Source organism: Oncorhynchus clarkii, unplaced genomic scaffold (assembly GCF_045791955.1).
Source record: "Oncorhynchus clarkii lewisi isolate Uvic-CL-2024 unplaced genomic scaffold, UVic_Ocla_1.0 unplaced_contig_3730_pilon_pilon, whole genome shotgun sequence".
In the NCBI taxonomy this organism is placed as follows: Eukaryota; Metazoa; Chordata; class Actinopteri; order Salmoniformes; family Salmonidae; genus Oncorhynchus; species Oncorhynchus clarkii.
The window spans coordinates 729-21399 of record NW_027261027.1 but is presented as its reverse complement, the minus strand read 5'-3'; the positions used below and the strand labels follow the sequence as shown (position 1 = coordinate 21399).

The 20671-nt window shown below is 47.2% G+C and overlaps 1 protein-coding gene across 1 annotated transcript in view; it reads right to left on the bottom strand.

The window, feature by feature from the left end:
- Positions 1–20454, bottom strand: part of LOC139403852 (dmX-like protein 2) — a gene marked incomplete at its 5' end in the record, with an annotated part of 37538 nt that extends 17084 nt beyond the window's left edge. Inside the window, 14 exons of the mRNA XM_071147005.1 lie at positions 981–1098; positions 1696–1897; positions 4753–4838; positions 5548–5684; positions 5844–6034; positions 6441–6467; positions 10324–10404; positions 12007–12255; positions 14492–14622; positions 14747–14823; positions 15325–15513; positions 15691–15996; positions 19523–19705; positions 20053–20454. Coding sequence (XP_071003106.1) covers positions 981–1098; positions 1696–1897; positions 4753–4838; positions 5548–5684; positions 5844–6034; positions 6441–6467; positions 10324–10404; positions 12007–12255; positions 14492–14622; positions 14747–14823; positions 15325–15513; positions 15691–15996; positions 19523–19705; positions 20053–20454 — 2379 coding nt within the window. The remainder of the gene's footprint in view (positions 1–980; positions 1099–1695; positions 1898–4752; positions 4839–5547; positions 5685–5843; positions 6035–6440; positions 6468–10323; positions 10405–12006; positions 12256–14491; positions 14623–14746; positions 14824–15324; positions 15514–15690; positions 15997–19522; positions 19706–20052) is intronic.
- Positions 20455–20671: the final 217 nt, after the last annotated feature.

Genomic DNA, 20671 nt, shown 5'->3' with positions numbered 1-20671 from the left:
CAACACCAAAGTCAAAATAAACACACCTTAAAGAGTTTACTTACTGGAAGTCAGGTATAAGGTAGTTTGAAATCACATCTTTAACTTTCTACTCAAATCTCAACAAAGCAGGATCTATGTATGTGGTTATAATTGCGTTTAGAAAGGAGATGCACCATATAAGATGACTGTCTGTGTTAGCAGATGTCTTCAGACATGATCATGAACATTTGAATAATACTAATAATAGAGGTGATGATAGTAGTAGTGATGGTGTGCAGACATCACAGAATTCTCTGTTCTTGATTACACAATACAAGGCCGTCAAAACCATAATAATAACAATAGAAGTGTGTGTGTGTGTGTGTGTGTGTGTGTGTGTGTGTGTGTGTGATATACACTACTCTTCAGAAGTTAAATTAACTGGGCCATAATGTACAAAATAATTATGGACCTTACTCAAAATACAGAATATATCAAATATAAATCAATAGAATTTGGGATTTGAAGAACTATTGTTGTGAAGATGATTCTAAGGACACATCCAGACTGATGATCTGTCTGACATGGTGCATGTTGTAGGAGAGGCTGGACTGGAGGAGGTAACACTATGTTAAACCTGTTTCTCAGAAGTTACCTGCTATGTACTCATTAACAAGTTAGGTGCTATAATGACACCTTTCTGAATCCACTTAATTAATCATTAACAAGTTAGGTGCTATAATGACACCTTTCTGAATCCACTTAATTAATCATTAACAAGTTAGGTGCTATAATGACACCTTTCTGAATCCACTTAATTAATCATTAACAAGTTAGGTGATATAATGACACCTTTCTGAATATACCTTGAAACATATAATGACCAATTGACTAGTTTAATGTGTAAGTAATAACCAGGTAAATAAAGGATGCCTGGTGTATGAGACCAGACATGCTGTAGATGTAGGGGACAGACAGACAGACACAGATTGTACCAGGGGTCCAGTTTAGCTCGTTACCTCGCTCTGCTTCCTCTTCTTAGTGAAGATATAGCGAATCAGAGTCTCCTGAAGAACTTCCTGTTTCACCAGGTAGTGCCAAAGACGCCTCGCAGGGAACGAAATGTGGTTCTTATTCCTGGAACACGAGACACACACACAGAAACATGTGAGAACATGGGTGTGTGTGTGTAGTCTAAGTATCTGTGTGTGTAGTCTATGGTCTATGTATCTGTGTGTAGTCTATGTATCTGTGTGTGTAGTCTATGGATCTCTCTCTGTGTGTGTGTGTGTGTGTGTGTGTGTAGTCTATGTATCTGTTTGTAGTCTATATATCTGTGTATCTGTGTGTAGTCTATGTATCTCTGTGTGTGTGTGTGTGTGTGTGTGTGTGTGTGTAGTCTAAGTATCTGTGTGTGTAGTCTATGGTCTATGTATCTGTGTGTAGTCTATGTATCTGTGTGTGTAGTCTATGGATCTCTCTCTGTGTGTGTGTGTGTGTGTGTGTGTAGTCTATGTATCTGTGTGTAGTCTATATATCTGTGTATGGTCTATGTATCTGTTTGTGGTCTATGTATCTGTGTGTGAGTGTGTGTAGTCTATGTATCTCTCTGTGTGTGTGTGTGTGTGTGTGTGTGTGTGTGTGTGTGTGTGTGTGTGTGTGGTCTATGTATCTGTGTGTGTGTGTAGTCTATGTATCTGTGTGTGTGTGTGTGTGTGTGTGAATAATACCCACTTGAAAGGTGTGTTGTCAGGCTCCAGCATGGCCTTGTGTCTCAGTATGGCGGGCCCCCCTCCTGTGCTGAGGTCAGTGGGGTAGGTGTTGATGTAGTTGGGAGGAGGACCATCAAACTTGTTCATCCTCTCCTGGAGTTGGGTCTCCCAGTTCTCTAGTGTCTTCAGCACAGCATTCCCCAGAGGAGATGTCACCGGCAGGTCTGATGGAGGGAGGATAGGACGATAACAGAAAGAAAAACTGTTTTGGTTGCGCCGCTCTAGAGAGTGAGTGAGTGAGTGAGTGAGTGAGTGAGTGAGTGAGTGAGTGGGTGAGTGGGTGAGAGTGAGTGAGTGAGTGAGTGAGTGTTGAATATTTTCCCGGTATATTACAATTGTTCCATCCCCAGAATAATTCACTTTTCTCCCGGGGTACACGGAATATCCCTTCAAAACTGGAAGTGTCATTCAAAAGCATTATAAAGTATATAAATAGGCCTGTCTGGATGTAATTAGAGCTTTGATCCAAAATTCAACCCTGATGCTACCTGAGCCTGATGAGCCCTACATTAAAGACATTTACTGAGCCCTACATTAAAGACATTTACTGAGCCCTACACATTAAAGACATTTACTGAGCCCTACATTAAAGACATTTACTGAGCCCTACATTAAAGACATTTACTGAGCCCTACATTAAAGACATTTACTGAGCCCTACATTAAAGACATTTACTGAGCCCTACATTAAAGACATTTACTGAGCCCTACATTAAAGACATTTACTGAGCCCTACATTAAATACATTTACTGAGCCTTACACATTAGACATTTACTGAGCCCTACACATTAGACATTTACTGAGCCCTACATTAAAGACATTTACTGAGCCCTACATTAAAGACATTTAATGAGCCTTACACATTAGACATTTACTGAGCCCTACACATTAGACATTTACTGAGCCCTACATTAAAGACATTTACTGAGCCCTACATTAAAGACATTTACTGAGCCTTACACATTAGACATTTACTGAGCCCTACACAATAGACATTTACTGAGCCCTACACATTAAAGACATTTACTGAGCCCTACACATTAAAGACATTTACTGAGCCCTACATTAAAGACATTTACTGAGCCCTACATTAAAGACATTTACTGAGCCCTACATTAAAGACATTTACTGAGCCCTACATTAAAGACATTTACTGAGCCCTACATTAAAGACATTTACTGAGCCCTACATTAAAGACATTTACTGAGCCCTACATTAAAGACATTTACTGAGCCCAAGCCCAAAAAAGCCCAAATGATGGTGCCCTTATCCAATACATATATGATATAGTCTACTGCACATTACACACGACAGAAAAACATAAAAGCCCATAGATGTAGCTAGCTATATGCTCTCTTGACTAAATAAATGAACCTAGCTCCAGTAGGTTAATCTGTATTCCTGTACTGCATTGTATTATACTGATTATGAACTGGTTTTACTCACCTCATTCAAACCATGATAAAGCAGGGAGAGATCATGTGATTCTGGTGCAGCACATGCAGCCTACAAAGTTGCTACAGGCTAGCAAATTAGATTTGAATTCTGAAATTGAATAGGGCCTATTTGTATAATTAGTAGGCTGACCTTTCATAATATTTCCCCTAATGTTACTAGCTAACCTCCTCTTTCTCTATTGTTGCTTCATTCCTTCCTCTCTTTCAACAGTTCAATGAATTACGTTTTGTTGTCCTTATCTTCATCATTCTAAAGACATCATTGAATAATATAGGACCAGAATTAGATGCAGAAGGCTTTCACTTCTCTTCATGAAGATTGAATGGTTCTGGGTCTGAATAAATAACTGTTATAACCTACCACCATTGTGAGTTCACTCTTCTTTCAAACTACCTGTTTGTTCTATTGGCTGCTGCATTTAACATTCAGCAAACAAGAGCTTGTGTCCCTCTTCTGATAGTCTATTGGCATAAGAAACACAAAAATATAATAATGTCCAACAAACTATTCTACTGTATCTTTTCCTGCATGAGACTCCAAGAGCTAAGGAGCATTATTTAGGGAGAGAGGCCAGCGGAGCACAGGTGTGTGCGTACTGAGCAAGAGACAAGAGGCTATTCATTAGAAGCTTATTATGCATAACCCATAATTAATTTGCTAAATATAAGACTAATACTGCATTGAATGTATTACCTGAAAGAAGTGGGCTAGGACATCTATATATAAAGAACAATCTAGAACAGGATGATCTATTTTGGATGCAATTTGAATGGAGTTGATGGAGAGAGAGAAAGACAGAGTGCTCGGTCAGGCACTGATTTAAAGCAACGATATTCGAGTGACAGACTGTTTTAAAACTCTGCGGCTACAATAAAAAATATATATCTTTACAATTAAGAAATAAGGTGACCCCTGAAAGCCAGATGGAGTTGGGTATATTAGACAACACTTGGTTTTATATTACTGTAATATAGACTATGCTGCAGAAAATACAGGCCTTCCTGTCACAAGAAAACAAGTTACCATGATGAGATGATAGGTCTACATGCATTCTGAACTGTCCCCACCCTGAGATGGTCTCTCGGCCCCCACCCTGAGATGGGCTCTCTGTCCCCACCCTGAGACGGGCTCTCTGTCCCCACCCTGAGATGGGCTCTCTGTCCCCACCCTGAGATGGGCTCTCTGTCCCCACCCTGAGATGGGCTCTCTGTCCCCACCCTGAGATGGGCTCTCTGTCCCCACCCTGAGATGGGCTCTCTGTCCCCACCCTGAGATGGGCTCTCTGTCCCCACCCTTAGATGGGCTCTCTGTCCCCACCCTGAGATGGGCTCTCTGTCCCCACCCTGAGATGGGCTCTCTGTCCCCACCCTGAGATGGGCTGTCTGACATCACATATAATTTAACATTTCCATTTCACTTCTTGCTGTTCATATAAATAATTTATTATCATTTACCAGTTTCTCGCAGTTATTTATCCCGGGAAATGGAGTGGTTTTGAGCAGTAAATCCCGGTAAACGGTTTCCTGCCATTCAACCCTAGTGTGTGTGTGTTTGTGTGTACCTGTGAAGTCCAGTCCAGTGAGAGGGAGGAAGGTCTTGACGTTATGTAGAGCCAGTTTCACCATGACCAGACGGATCAGAGACCAACTACACACAGAGACAGAGAGAGGAGAGAGAGGGGAGAGAGAGGGGAGAGAGAGGGGAGAGAGAGAGGAGAGAGAGAGGAGAGAGGAGAGAGAGAAAAGAGAGAGAAGAGAGGAGACAGAAGAGAGGAGAGAGAGAGAGGAGAGAGAGGAGAGAGAGGAGAGAGGAGAGAGAGGAGAGAGAGGAGAGAGAGAGAGGAGAGAGGAGAGATATAGGAGAGAGGAGAGAGAGAGGAGAGAGAGGAGAGAGAGAGGAGAGAGAGAGAGAGGAGAGAGAGAGAGGAGAGAGAGAGAGAGGAGAGAGAGAGGAGAGAGAGAGGAGAGAGAGAGTAGAGAGAGTAGAGAGAGTAGAGAGAGAGTAGAGAGAGAGTAGAGAGAGAGTAGAGAGAGAGTAGAGAGAGAGTAGAGAGAGAGTAGAGAGAAGAGAGAGATGAGAGAGAGTAGAGAGAGAAGAGAGAGAGGAGAGAGAAGAGAGAGAGGAGAGAGAAGAGAGAGGAGAGAGAAGAGAGAGAGAGGAGAGAGAAGAGAGAGAGAGGAGAGAGAGTAGAGAGAAGAGAGAGAGCATACCATGACATTACAGGTAAGATGGCAGGGTGTTGAATCTTAGTAGAAAATACTCTGAACAATCAGTGTACCATGGCCCAATACAAAGGGCTGTCCACAGCTGAACTCTACTTAGATGTCAAGTAGGAAAAGGCACAACAATGACACACCTGTATGAGTTGGGGTCAGAGTGTTCAGTCATCTGTGTGTCAGAGAGGAAGGCATCATCATCATCGTCGTCATCATCCTCCTCTCCGCTCTCATCTGAGTCATACAGAGCTCCACTGTCTGACAGGGGCAGGAAGGGCTGGGGGGGAGAGGGAGGAGGAGAGGGAGGAGGAGAGAGAAAGGAGAGCTTATTTGTTTGTGTCTATTTTGATGTTTTAATGACTGTATGTACCAACAAATGGTTTGTCAGTGAGCGTATGTATATAGTGGTGTTGTGCGGAGCAGCATCACGCCTTACTTTGGCCACAAAGTAGTCCCACATGCTGAGCTCTGGAGGAATGAACTTCTCCCTGTAGGCGGGTCTCTCTGCAGGGACGGGAGGGGGGGTGGCAGGGACCTCCTTTACTGGACGACCAGGAACCAGCATCCTCATATTAAACCGTCGTCTGAGTCGATCCACATCCTCTGCCGGGGGAGGGGCTGGCACGGCTAGAGGAGGGGATGGTGGGTGTGGGAGAGAGATTGTTAGTACATATGTTTTTTTTTATAGAAACATTTTTACATGACTGCTGCCTTGTAAGAGATGAAGAGGAGTTGATCACGCATCATCGTCTTCATCACCCAGTAGAGCCCAGGAGAGGTTAGGGGGTACAGGTGGAAGGCACAGCACCAGGGTTTAGGCTCAATTCCATTTCAATTCAGGAAACAAACTGAATTGACTGAACTGATTATTGACTCCAGCAACCCTGCACAGCATCTGTGTTAGCGTTTGGGCCCAGCGTCTTCCTGGTCAGGTCACATGGTTATGGTAAACTCTGGGCCCAAGACATGGAGAGACACAGAAACACATACAGAGGAGAGCGGACACGACAGACACAGACGTTTTAACACAAACCTGGACCGTTATCCTGGGTGACTATCTCTGGAACCACTGAGACGAGAGACAAACCAAGACAACAGCGTAAGACGCACACAAGACACACACACGTACAACACACACACACACACACACACATGTACAACACACACACACACACACACACACACGTTCAACACACACACACGCGTTCAACACACACACACGCGTTCAACACACACACACGCGTTCAACACACACACAAAAACACACACGTACAAGACACACACACACGTACAAGACACACACACACGTACAACACACACACACACACGTACAACAGACACACGTACAACACACACACACACGTCAGACTACAAGACAATACAGTCAAGGTGATCACAATAACTCATTATACTATATATCATGATGAGACTGGTTAGAATGGTTATGAATGGTTATAATGGTTATATGACCAGAGGTTTCTAATAATATTCTAATCAACGTCTGTCTGCTGGTTGAAAGGCTTTTGAGTCCTTGAGGGTAATCTGCATGGCTTGTGACCTGGTATACAACAGAGAGAGACCAAGGACCCTTATATCTCAGCTCTCCAGAGGGTGGGTGGGTGGGTGGGGGTGTGTGTGTGTGTGTGTGTGTGTGTGTGTGTGTGTGTGTGTGTGTGTGTGTGTGTGTGTGTGTGTGTGTGTGTGGCAGACAAGGTAGCAGTACTTTTTACAGAGCTGAGTCTTATAGACTACTTGGCATTTTGAAATAAAGCATTCTTCTCTCAACTCTTCTCCTCCACCCTTCTCTCCCCTCCTCTCATTTCCTCTGTTCTCTCCTCTCCACATCCTCCCCCACCAGCCTCTTTTCCTCCTCTCCTTTCCTCTGTTCTCTCCACATCCTCCCAAAACCAGCCTCTTCTCCTCCACCCTTCTCTCCCCTCCTCTCCTCTCTTTTCCTCTGTTCTCTCCTCTCCACATCCTCCCCCACCAGCCTCTTTTCCTCCTCTCCTTTCCTCTGTTCTCTCCACATCCTCCCAAAACCAGCCTCTTCTCCTCCACCCTTCTCTCCCCTCCTGTCCTTTCCTCTGTTCTCTCCTCTCCACATCTCCACATCCTCTCCCTTTCCAGCCTCCTTTCCTCTCCCACCAGCCTCTTTTCTCCTCTCTTTCCTCTGTTCTCTCCTCTCCACATCCTCTCCCACCAGCCTCTTTTCCTCCTCTCCTTTCCTCTGTTCTCTCCTCTCCACATCCTCTCCCACCAGCCTCTTTCCCTCCTCTCCTTTCCACTGTTCTCTCCTCTCCACATCCTCCCCCACCAGCCTCTTCTCCTCTCCCCACTTCTCCACTCCTCCCCTTTCACCCACATCCTGAAAGAACACTTGACTTCAAAGAAAAGTTATCAAGTCTAAATGTGAACACAAAAGCACATTGATTTATTTAACACAATCTGCTAATAATGTCTGATCACTACAGGTTGGTTCCAAAACAGTATTCAGAAGAACTGATATTCAGAATTAGTTTGTCTACCGTCACAACTAATAAGTAATAATAAATATGTTGAATTACAGTTGTGTTGCTTTCATCAAGCACCTAACTCCAATACCACAATCACATGCTAGTAACTAACATACTAATGGAGGAACAACACAGTTACTACAGTACACCATCACGGATACTACTGATCCACACTAGATCACAGAGGCAGTGGAGGCTGGTGAGGGGAGGACGGCTCATAATAATGGAGGAACAACACAGTTACTATAGTACACCATCACGGATACTACTGATCCACACTAGATCACAGAGGCAGTGGAGGCTGGTGAGGGGAGGACGGCTCATAATAATGGAGGAACAACACAGTTACTACAGTACACCATCACGGATACTACTGATCCACACTAGATCACCCAGGCAGTGGAGGCTGGTGAGAGGAGGACGGCTCATAATAATGGAGGAACAACACAGTTACTACAGTACACCATCACGGATACTACTGATCCACACTAGATCACCCAGGCGTGAGGCTGGTGAGGGGAGGACGACTCATAGTAAGGGCTGGAATGGAAATAATGGAATAGAATCAAACACATAGGAACCATTCATTCCATTCTGGTGAGGCAGAGGACATTACTATACAGCCCAGTTAGTTAGTGTTTTTTTTTAAATATATATTTTTTACATTTATTTAACTAGGCTCAGTTAAGAACAAATTCTTATTTTCAATGACAGCCTAGGAACAGTGGGCAGAACGACAGATTTGTAACCTTGTCAGCTTGGGATTTGAATTTGCAACCTTTTGGTTATTAGTCCAATGCTCTAACCACTAGGCTACCCTGCCGCCCCATGTACCTTGTTTACCCTTAGCCCAGTTAGAGTACCTGGTTTACCCTTAGTTGAGGCAGACCTATAGCCCAGTGAGTGTACCTGGTTTACCCTTAGTTAAGGCAGCCCTATAGCCCAGTGAATGTACCTGGTTTACCCTTAGTTAAGGCAGACCTATAGCCCAGTGAGTGTACCTGGTTTACCCTTAGTTAAAACAGACCTATAGCCCAGTGAGTGTACCTGGTTTACCCTTAGTTAAGGCAGACCTATAGCCCAGTGAGTGTACCTGGTTTACCCTTAGTTAAGGCAGACCTATAGCCCAGTGAATGTACCTGGTTTACCCTTAGTTAAGGCAGACCTATAGCCCAGTGAGTGTACCTGGTTTACCCTTAGTTAAGGCAGACCTATAGCCCAGTGAGTGTACCTGGTTTACCCTTAGTTAAGGCAGACCTATAGCCCAGTGAGTGTACCTGGTTTAGCCTTAGTTAAGGCAGACCTATAGCCCAGTGAGTGTACCTGGTTTACCCTTAGTTAAGGCAGACCTATAGCCCAGTGAGTGTACCTGGTTTACCCTTAGTTAAGGCAGACCTATAGCCCAGTGAGTGTACCTGGTTTACCCTTAGTTAAGGCAGACCTATAGCCCAGTGAGTGTACCTGGTTTACCCTTAGTTAAGGCAGACCTATAGCCCAGTGAGTGTACCTGGTTTAGCTTTAGTTAAGGCAGACCTATAGCCCAGTGAGCGTACCTGGTTTAGCTTTAGTTAAGCCAGGCCTGAAGCACAGTGAGCGTACCTGGTTTAGCTTTAGTTAAGCCAGGCCTGAAGCACAGTGAGCGTACCTGGTTTAGCTTTAGTTAAGCCAGGCCTGAAGCACAGTGAGCGTACCTGGTTTAGCTTTAGTTAAGCCAGGCCTGAAGCACAGTGAGCGTACCTGGTTTAGCTTTAGTTAAGCCAGGCCTGAAGCACAGTGAACGTTTAGCTTTAGTTAAGCCAGGCCTGAAGCACAGTGAGTACCTGGTTTAGCTTTAGTTAAGCCAGGCCTGAAGCACAGTGAGCGTACCTGGTTTAGCTTTAGTTAAGCCAGGCCTGAAGCACAGTGAGTACCTGGTTTAGCTTTAGTTAAGCCAGGCCTGAAGCACAGTGAGCGTACCTGGTTTAGCTTTAGTTAAGCCAGGCCTGAAGCACAGTGAGCGTACCTGGTTTAGCTTTAGTTAAGCCAGGCCTGAAGCACAGTGAGCGTACCTGGTTAAACCTTGCAGTGCATTTCCACATAACACGATGGGGGCGATGAAACAACGGGGGCCCATTCATTTTCAATGGAGGGAAGTGAAGTGGTCGGGGGGAGGGTTGGTGGATGCGAGCATGAATACGGCGGGAACAAAGTTGGCGAAAGCTGAAATGTATGCAAATACTCCGCGATATACCAACGCTATTGACCAATCGAAGTTCACTCAAGCTTCCAACCCCTACTGGATTGGCTGCTTGCTAGCCTGCTTGCTAGCACCCACATGAGGACAAAGCAAGCATGGCTATCCGAATTATCGTGTTATGTGGAAATGCACTGTTAGTTAACCCAGACCTGAAACACAGTGAGTACCTGGTTTAGCCTTAGTCCCTGAGTCAGGTTCAGAGGTCACTGATGATGACGAGTCCGTTCTAGCTTTACCTGCTGCTGCTGCTATGGTGACAGACAGATAGAGATGACACAATGAGATGGAAAACATGCCCACACACCTGCATAAACACACACACTCAGGTGCACGATACAATGAGATGAGACCACAGCACACAATAACAGAGACAGACAGAGATGTATTTCTGTCCGTTCAGAGAACCATGAACTTCCAACGAATAGTATCCTTACAGAAAACACCAGCTAACTTTCTGAGTAACACAGAGTGGGGAAACCACATTAGTGGCATTTACTGCACTGCAATACCACACCGCAAAACCAGCATGGTAGTAATCACTGCACCCAGCACTGCAAACCCACTGGAGCTCTGTTACTCACAGCTAGGTGCTGCTGTGTCCCCTGAATCAGTGTGGAGGGGCTGGGAGACACTGGGGCTGGGGGGAGGACCCTGCTCAGGCCTACCTGCCTCAATATCAACTGGCACAGTGGAGAGGGGAGGAGGAGTTATGTATGTCTGGCTAGTCATGGGAGGGAGGAGGGGCTTGCGTCTGATTTCCCAGCCTCAGGCATGAGTAAAAAAAGGGGGGTGAAACAAGGGAGGGGGAGGGAGTAGGGAAGAGAATGAGAGGTAAAGGTTAAAGGTTAAGTAGAATGTTACAACAGGGGACAGATAGGAGAGAGATGAGGGGAGACAGAAAACAGAGGACAGAACACAAAGGATAAACAAATGGGTAGAGGAGAGAGGTTGAGAGGTTGAGAGAGGTATAGAGGAGTAGAGGTATAGAGGAGTAGAGGTATAGAGAAAGAGAGAAGTAGTGAGAAAGAGAGAGGTAGAGAGGAGTACAGGTAGAGAGGAGTAGAGGTAGAGGAGGAGAGGTAGAGAGAAGTACAGGTAGAGAGGAGTAGAGGTATAGAGGAGTAGAGGTAGAGGAGGAGAGGTAGAGAGAAAGAGAGAAGTAGCGAGAAAGAGAGAGGTAGAGAGGAGTACAGGTAGAGAGGAGTAGAGGTATAGAGGAGTAGAGGTAGAGGAGGAGAGGTAGAGAGAAGGAGGTAGAGAGAAAGAGAGGTAGAGAGGGGTAGAGATAGAGAGGTAGAGAGAGAAAGAGGTAGAGAGAGAAAGTGAGGTAGAGAGAAGAGAAAGAGAGAGGTAGAGAGGAGGAGAGGTAGAGAGAAAGAGAGAGAGAGAGGAGGAGAGGTAGAGAGAAAGAGAGGGAGCGAGAGGTAGAAAGGGGTAGAGATAGAGAGAAAGAGAGGTAGAGAGAGAAAGAGAGGTAGAGAGGAGGAGAGAGGTAGAGAGGAGGAGAGAGGTAGAGAGGAGGAGGGAGGTAGAGAGGAGAGAGGTAGAGAGGAGAGAGAAAGAGAGGAGGATAGAGGTAGAGGAGGAGAGAGGTAGAGGAGGTAGAGAGGTAGAGAGGAGGTAGAGAGAGGAGAGAGGTAGAGAGGAGGAGAGAGGTAGAGAGGTAGAGAGGAGGAGAGATGTAGAGAGGAGGAGAGAGGAGGTAGAGAGGAGGAGAGAGGTAGAGAGGAGGAGAGAGGTAGAAAGGAGGAGAGAGGTAGAGAGGAGGAGAGAGGTAGAGGAGGAGAGAGGTAGAGGAGGAGAGAGGTAGAGAGGTCAGGGGTTACAAGCAGAGGGGTCTACTAAGTTACCTGGAGTGATCTCGGCGTTCCGTTTGGGTTTGATGATGATTTTAGCCCCACCTCCAAACACGGCCGCCCACATCTTGTTGCTGAGGGGGTGAGCAGCGAGGCGGAACAGTTCGTTGCCAGCGTGCATGCCCAGCCCATGGATGAGCAGGGACAGGTAAACTGCCACCACAGCCTCACACAGCAGCACGTTGAGCTTGGGCTGATCCTCGCCCTGAGCTGACTGAACCAGAGCAATCAGAGAGGACACACCTAGAGGAGAGAGGGAAATAGACAGACATTCATATAATACATTTCATGTAATTACATTTTTACAGAACACACTACTGATAGGTCAAATGAAGGCTTGAATAAATATAATGTCTTTGTACAACACAGAACAGCATTAGACTGATCTAATGATATTATTAGATAGTTATCTACTACAGAACCACATTAGACTGATCTAATGATATTATTAGATAGTTATCTACTACAGAACCACATTAGACTGATCTAATGATATTAGATAGTTATCTACTACAGAACCACATTAGACTGATCTAATGATATTAGATAGTTATCTACTACAGAACCACATTAGACTGATCTAATGATATTATCAGATAGTTATCTACTACAGAACCACATTAGACTGATCTAATGATATTAGATAGTTATCTACTACAGAACCACATTAGACTGATCTAATGATATTAGATAGTTATCTACTACAGAACCACATTAGACTGATCTAATGATATTATTAGATAGTTATCTACTACAGAACCACATTAGACTGATCTAATGATATTATTAGATAGTTATCTACTACAGAACCACATTAGACTGATCTAATGATATTATTAGATAGTTATCTACTACAGAACCACATTAGACTGATCTAATGATATTATTAGATAGTTATCTACTACAGAACCAGACTCGTGCTGTAATAAGATTCCCGCTACATATTAACAGTGGAGAGATGGCGTGACACATCCATCCATCCCAGCGTCTCCTCCTGTTTTATTCCCCACAGGCTACAGAGCTGCTATTACTGAGTACCATCTGTTTCTCTCTCACTGTTAGTCATCTCTGTCTCTCTGTTTCTGTCAGTCATCTCTGTCTGTCCTCTCTCTCTCTCTGTGTTTCTTTCTCCCTCTTTATCAGTCCTCTCTCTGTCTGTTCTCTCAATTCAATTATTTTTGTCCTCTCCCTGTCCTCCCTCCCCTTCCCTCTTTCCCTACCTCTTGACAGATTCAGCAAACATAGCAGTCATGTTGTCCATTCAGCTGTCTGCTCAGACAATAATTTGATAGACATTCATTTACTGTGACTGGCAGAGCTGTGTGTGTACCTGGCCACTGTGTGGTGGCAGAGCTGTGTGTGTACCTGGCCACTGTGTGGGGCAGAGCTGTGTGTGTACCTGGCCACTGTGTGGTGGCAGAGCTGTGTGTGTACCTGGCCACTGTGTGGTGGCAGAGCTGTGTGTGTGTACCTGGCCACTGCGCGGGGGCAGAGGTGGGTGTGTACCTGGCCACTGCGCGGGGGCAGAGGTGGGTGTGTACCTGGCCACTGCGCGGGGGCAGAGGTGGGTGTGTACCTGGCCACTGCGCGGGGGCAGAGCTGTGTGTACCTGGCCACTGCGCGGGGGCAGAGGTGTGTGTGTACCTGGCCACTGCGCGGGGGCAGAGGTGTGTGTGTACCTGGCCACTGCTCGGGGGCAGAGCTGTGTGTACCTGGCCACTGTGTGGGGCAGAGCTGTGTGTGTACCTGGCCACTGCGCGGGGGCAGAGCTGTGTGTGTACCTGGCCACTGCGCGGGGGCAGAGCTGTGTGTGTACCTGGCCACTGCGCGGGGGCAGAGCTGTGTGTGTACCTGGCCACTGCGCGGGGGCAGAGCTGTGTATGTACCTGGCCACTGCGCGGGGGCAGAGCTGTGTGTGTACCTGGCAACTGCGCGGGGGCAGAGCTGTGTGTGTACCTGGCCACTGCGCGGGGCAGAGCTGTGTGTGTACCTGGCCACTGCGCGGGGGCAGAGCTGTGTGTGTACCTGGCCACGGGGTGGGGCAGAGCTGTGTGTGTACCTGGCCACTGCGCGGGGGCAGAGCTGTGTGTGTACCTGGCCACTGCGCGGGGGCAGAGCTGTGTGTGTACCTGGCCACTGCGTGGGGGCAGAGCTGTGTGTGTGTACCTGGCCACTGCGCGGGGGCAGAGCTGTGTGTGTGTACCTGGCCACTGCGCGGGGGCAGAGCTGTGTGTGTACCTGGCCACTGTGTGGGGGCAGAGGTGTGTGTGTACCTGGCCACTGCGCGGGGGCAGAGCTGTGTGTACCTGGCCACTGCGCGGGGGCAGAGGTGTGTGTGTACCTGGCCACTGAGCGGGGGCAGAAGTGGGTGTGTACCTGGCCACTGCGCGGGGGCAGAGCTGTGTGTACCTGGCCACTGCGCGGGGGCAGAGGTGTGTGTGTACCTGGCCACTACGCGGGGGCAGAGGTGTGTGTGTACCTGGCCACTGCGCGGGGGCAGAGGTGGGTGTAGCATGCTCCTCGATGCTCTCGGTGCGTAACCGTCTCCTCTCACTCAGCAGCAGGCCCTGGTACACCATCCCTGTAAACTGATTGGCCTCTGCCTGGCTGCTGCAAGGTACCATGGGAAAGAGCCAAGGTCAGGATCAGACAGTCATGACAATTCATCTCAACAGGAAATGACAGTATGAACTCAAACTATAGGTCATCAAAACGTGTGTGTGTGTGTGTGTACCTGTAGCTATGGCTGTCACACAGGGCTTGATAGATGCAGGCAGACAGAGAGGCAGCCAGGGTGTGCAGGAGATTCACCTAGAGAGATGAGACAAACTACACTCATCTCATCTCATGGAGGAACAAACCATTTCTAGATGAATAGCCAGCATGAGACTATGACAGAAAGGTCTGCTGTGTGGGGATTTATCTTTGAATGAAGACTCCTTGTGACAATCATTTATGTTGGCAGTTTAGTAGTGTGTTTTAAATGTGTGATCAGTTTGAACCCCCAGGCTGTCGTACTAACAGACCCATACATACCCTATCGTACTAACAGACCCATACATACCCAGTCGTACTAACAGACCCATACATACCCTGTCGTACTAACAGACCCATACATACCCTGTCGTACTAACAGACCCATACATACCCTGTCGTACTAACAGACCCATACATACCCTGTCGTACTAACAGACCCATACATACCCTGTCGTACTAACAGACCCATACATACCCTGTCGTACTAACAGACCCATACATACCCTGTCGTACTAACAGACCCATACATACCCTGTCGTCCATACCCATACATACCCTGTCGTCCAGGTCAGGGTGTGGAGGCAGCTCCATCTGTGTGATGGTGTGAAGGATGTCATGGATGTGGTTGCTAAGGTGGAGGACAGGGTTGGAGATCACTGTCTTGGTGGTGGCGATACTGGCTGAGAGGAGGGGGAGGGTGGTGGGGAGGGGCAGGGGGGACTGAAGCTGTTTCACTGTAGTCTCCTGGAGGAGGGGAGGAGAGGGGAGAATAAGAGAAAGGAGAGACAAGGGGAAGAGAAGAGCAAGAATATATCAGAGGTGATACGGGGAGGGAGGGAGGGAGGGAGAGAGAGAGAGAGAGAGTGAGTGAGAGTGAGAGAGAGTGTGTCTGACCTGTGTGTGTGTTTCTTCAGCACCTACCTGTTGGCTCTCTTGCAGCAGGAAGATGAGCTCCATGCGTACCGAGGTGACCCCCCCTCCCTTGGCTCCGTGCAGGCTGCAGTAGGACAGGAAGACTCGGAGCAGAGCCTGGTTCTTCCTCAGCCACGCCTTCCTCCTCTCAGCATGAAGCTGCTTGGCTGCGAGACGCCTACGCCCCAGCTGGTGGCGCTCATACGCCCCTGCCTCCGTACCCCCCCCACCCCCCAGGGACTCCTCAAACACGTCCTCTACTCCTCCTCCATCCTCCCCTCTCTCCAGCTCCTGGCTCTCCTCCTTCCCCGTCACCTGAAGAAGAAAAGAGGACAGAGGGTTTGATCTTGAAGCTGTTCTGGTACTGTAGCAGTAACAGTTACAGGTAATACTGTTTAATTAAACTCTATCCAGTTCTGGTACAGTATGTCTGATGAGACGTGGTGGTTAGGATCTAGTAGGTGACATGGTTGGGGTCAATTACATTTCAATACAGTCAATTCAGGAAGTAAACTGACATTTTGGGAAAGTTAGCAGAAATGTGCAACCCTCTGAGTGTCCTTTAAAGGGAGCTGTGTACCTTGTAGTGGCAGATGCAGTGTGTGTGTGTGTGTACCTTGTAGTTGCAGATGCAGTGTGTGTGTGTGTGTGTGTGTGTGTGTGTACCTTGTAGTTGCAGATGCAGTGTGTGTGTGTGTGTGTGTGTGTGTGTGTGTGTACGTTGTAGTTGCAGATGCAGTGTGTGTGTACCTTGCAGTGGCAGATGGTGTGTGTGTACCTTGCAGTGGCAGATGGTGTGTGTGTACCTTGTAGTTGCAGATGGTGTGTGTACCTTGTAGTGGCAGATGTGTCTGTGTACCTTGTAGTGGCAGATGCAGTGTGTGTGTACCTTGTAGTGGCATATGGTGTGTATGTGTACCTTGTAGTGGCATATGGTGTGTGTGTACCTTGTAGTGGCAGATGGTGTGTGTGTACCTTGTAGTGGCAGATGGTGTGTGTGTGTACCTTGTAGTGGCAGATGGTGTGTGTGTGTAACTTGTAGTGGCAGATGGTGTGTGTGTGTAACTTGTAGTGGCAGATGGTGTGTGTATGTAACTTGTAGTGGCAGATGGTGTGTGTGTGTAACTTGTAGTGGCAGATGGTGTGTGTGTGTAACTTGTAGTGGCAGATGGTGTGTGTGTGTGTACCTTGTAGTGGCAGATGGTGTGTGTGTGTAACTTGTAGTGGCAGACGGTGTGTGTGTGTGTACCTTGTAGTGGCAGATGGTGTGTGTGTGTGTACCTTGTAGTGGCAGATGGTGTGTGTGTGTGTGTGTACCTTGTAGTGGCAGATGGTGTGTGTGTGTGTACCTTGTAATGGCAGATGGTGTGTGTGTGTAACTTGTAGTGGCAGATGGTGTGTGTGTGTGTAACTTGTAGTGGCAGATGGTGTGTGTGTACCTTGTAGTTGCAGATGGTGTGTGTGTGTGTACCTTGTAGTGGCAGATGGTGTGTGTACCTTGTAGTGGCAGATGGTGTGTGTGTGTACCTTGTAGTGGCAGATGGTGTGTGTGTACCTTGTAGTGGCAGATGGTCTATGTGTGTACCTTGTAGTGGCAGATGGTGTGTGTGTAACTTGTAGTGGCAGATGGTGTATGTGTGTAACTTGTAGTGGCAGATGGTGTGTGCGTGTAACTTGTAGTGGCAGATGGTGTGTGTGTGTAACTTGTAGTGGCAGATGGTGTGTGTGTGTAACTTGTAGTGGCAGATGGTGTGTGTGTGTAACTTGTAGTGGCAGATGGTGTGTGTATGTAACTTGTAGTGGCAGATGGTGTGTGTGTGTAACTTGTAGTGGCAGATGGTGTGTGTGTGTAACTTGTAGTGGCAGATGGTGTGTGTGTGTGTACCTTGTAGTGGCAGATGGTGTGTGTGTGTAACTTGTAGTGGCAGACGGTGTGTGTGTGTGTACCTTGTAGTGGCAGATGGTGTGTGTGTGTGTACCTTGTAGTGGCAGATGGTGTGTGTGTGTGTGTGTACCTTGTAGTGGCAGATGGTGTGTGTGTGTGTACCTTGTAATGGCAGATGGTGTGTGTGTGTAACTTGTAGTGGCAGATGGTGTGTGTGTGTGTAACTTGTAGTGGCAGATGGTGTGTGTGTACCTTGTAGTTGCAGATGGTGTGTGTGTGTGTACCTTGTAGTGGCAGATGGTGTGTGTACCTTGTAGTGGCAGATGGTGTGTGTGTGTACCTTGTAGTGGCAGATGGTGTGTGTGTACCTTGTAGTGGCAGATGGTCTATGTGTGTACCTTGTAGTGGCAGATGGTGTGTGTGTAACTTGTAGTGGCAGATGGTGTATGTGTGTAACTTGTAGTGGCAGATGGTGTGTGCGTGTAACTTGTAGTGGCAGATGGTGTGTGTGTGTAACTTGTAGTGGCAGATGGTGTGTGTGTGTGTACCTTGTAGTGGCAGATGGTGTGTGTGTGTGTACCTTGTAGTGGCAGATGGTGTGTGTGTGTGTGTACCTTGTAGTGGCAGATGGTGTGTGTGTGTGTACCTTGTAATGGCAGATGGTGTGTGTGTGTAACTTGTAGTGGCAGATGGTGTGTGTGTGTGTAACTTGTAGTGGCAGATGGTGTGTGTGTACCTTGTAGTTGCAGATGGTGTGTGTGTGTGTACCTTGTAGTGGCAGATGGTGTGTGTGTGTGTGTACCTTGTAGTTGCAGATGGTGTGTGTGTACCTTGTAGTTGCAGATGGTGTGTGTGTGTGTACCTTGTAGTGGCAGATGGTGTGTGTGTGTACCTTGTAGTTGCAGATGCAGTGTGTGTGTACCTTGTAGTGGCATATGGTGTGTGTGTACCTTGTAGTGGCAGATGGTGTGTGTGTACCTTGTAGTGGCAGATGGTGTGTGTGTACCTTGTAGTGGCAGATGGTCTATGTGTGTACCTTGTAGTGGCATATGGTGTGTGTGTGTACCTTGTAGTTGCAGATGCAGTGTGTGTGTACCTTGTAGTGGCATATGGTGTGTGTGTACCTTGTAGTGGCAGATGGTGTGTGTGTACCTTGTAGTGGCAGATGGTCTATGTGTGTACCTTGTAGTGGCAGATGGTGTGTGTGTGTGTGTAACTTGTAGTGGCAGATGGTGTATGTGTGTAACTTGTAGTGGCAGATGGTGTGTGCGTGTAACTTGTAGTGGCAGATGGTGTGTGTGTGTAACTTGTAGTGGCAGATGGTGTGTGTGTGTGTACCTTGTAGTGGCAGATGGTGTGTGTGTGTGTACCTTGTAGTGACAGATGGTGTGTGTGTGTGTGTGTACCTTGTAGTGGCAGATGGTGTGTGTGTGTGTACCTTGTAATGGCAGATGGTGTGTGTGTGTAACTTGTAGTGGCAGATGGTGTGTGTGTGTGTAACTTGTAGTGACAGATGGTGTGTGTGTACCTTGTAGTTGCAGATGGTGTGTGTGTGTGTGTACCTTGTGGTGGCAGATGGTGTGTGTGTGTGTGTACCTTGTAGTTGCAGATGGTGTGTGTGTACCTTGTAGTTGCAGATGGTGTGTGTGTGTGTACCTTGTAGTGGCAGATGGTGTGTGTGTGTACCTTGTAGTGGCAGATGGTGTGTGTGTACCTTGTAGTGGCAGATGGTGTGTGTGTGTAACTTGTAGTGGCAGATGGTGTGTGTGTACCTTGTAGTGGCAGATGGTGTGTGTGTACCTTGTAGTTGCATATGGTGTGTGTGTGTGTGTACCTTGTCGTGGCAGATGGTGTGTGTGTGTGTACCTTGTAGTTGCAGATGGTGTGTGTGTGTACCTTGTAGTGGCAGATGGTGTGTGTGTGTAACTTGTAGTGGCAGATGGTGTGTGTGTGTACCTTGTAGTTGCAGATGCGGTGCATGGCCCCTATCTCCTTCTCTAACCAGCTGTAGAGCTGAAAGCGCAGCTTCCCTCCGTCCACCTCATAGCCCGTAGCTAACGTCCTGAGCTCTGTCATCAGTATCTTCAGACACGCTCTGAACTTCAGCTGCTCTGCGATCACGTCCACCTCAGACTCACCCTGAGAGCAGAGATGGTTCTGGAAATATGTAGCACTTAACTGTCATAATAACTCTATATTAACAGTGTCATACCTATATAATATTCTTACAGAAAAAATCATATTTTTAATTAGACTGATACATTAGATATTTTCAATAAACAAGAAAATTATTTATCGTGTTAAAAAAATGAAATGATCTTTTTGGATGATACGTTAACAGACAAGGAACTCCCAACACTACTTTCTCCACTATCACAGAGCTTATGTATCAACTCGGTTTTCTTTTAAAGTAATCTCAACAGTCAATTATATTGACTAGTGGTTATACTGACTAGTGGTTATATTGATGATGTCGCCAGCCCTACCTGAGAGTCCTCTCTCTGCAGCCCAGGTGGTCTCACCCCCCCAGACCCCTCGTCAGCTTTGGTCGCCTCATCAGTCTTCTTCATTGTTAGACCCCCATCAGTATCATCTTCATCGTTCTTATCATCTCCCCAGTCCAGCTGGAGTCCATCGTCCTCCACTTTGACCAGAGGTTGGCTCCAGTCCAGTGTGGCTGAGCTCTCCTCTGTACCCCAGGCAGGATTGGCCTTAACTGGGGCAGGAGAGGCCCAGTCCAGGGCCCCCTGGTTCCCATTCTCCAGGGGCAGGCTAGAGCTGACGTTGGCCATGGAAGAGCCTTTACTTAGGGGGGACGAGGAGACTGTCTTCTTGGTCACCTTGGGGATCTTAGAGAGCACCTCCAGGGCAAGCACTGGACAGCCCACCTTTATTACAAAACAGAATAACTCTATTAGTAACATTAGTAAGTAGCCTTCCACGAGCCGAAACCGTTCATATGGCAGAAGCCTCCTGTTTCTGTATGGTGAGGCAGCTTGATGTACTGTAAAACCCCCTGGACAGGACACTAGTCTATCTCCTGTTTCTGTAGGGTGAGGCAGCTTGATGTACAGTACACCCCCTGGACAGGACACTAGTCTATCT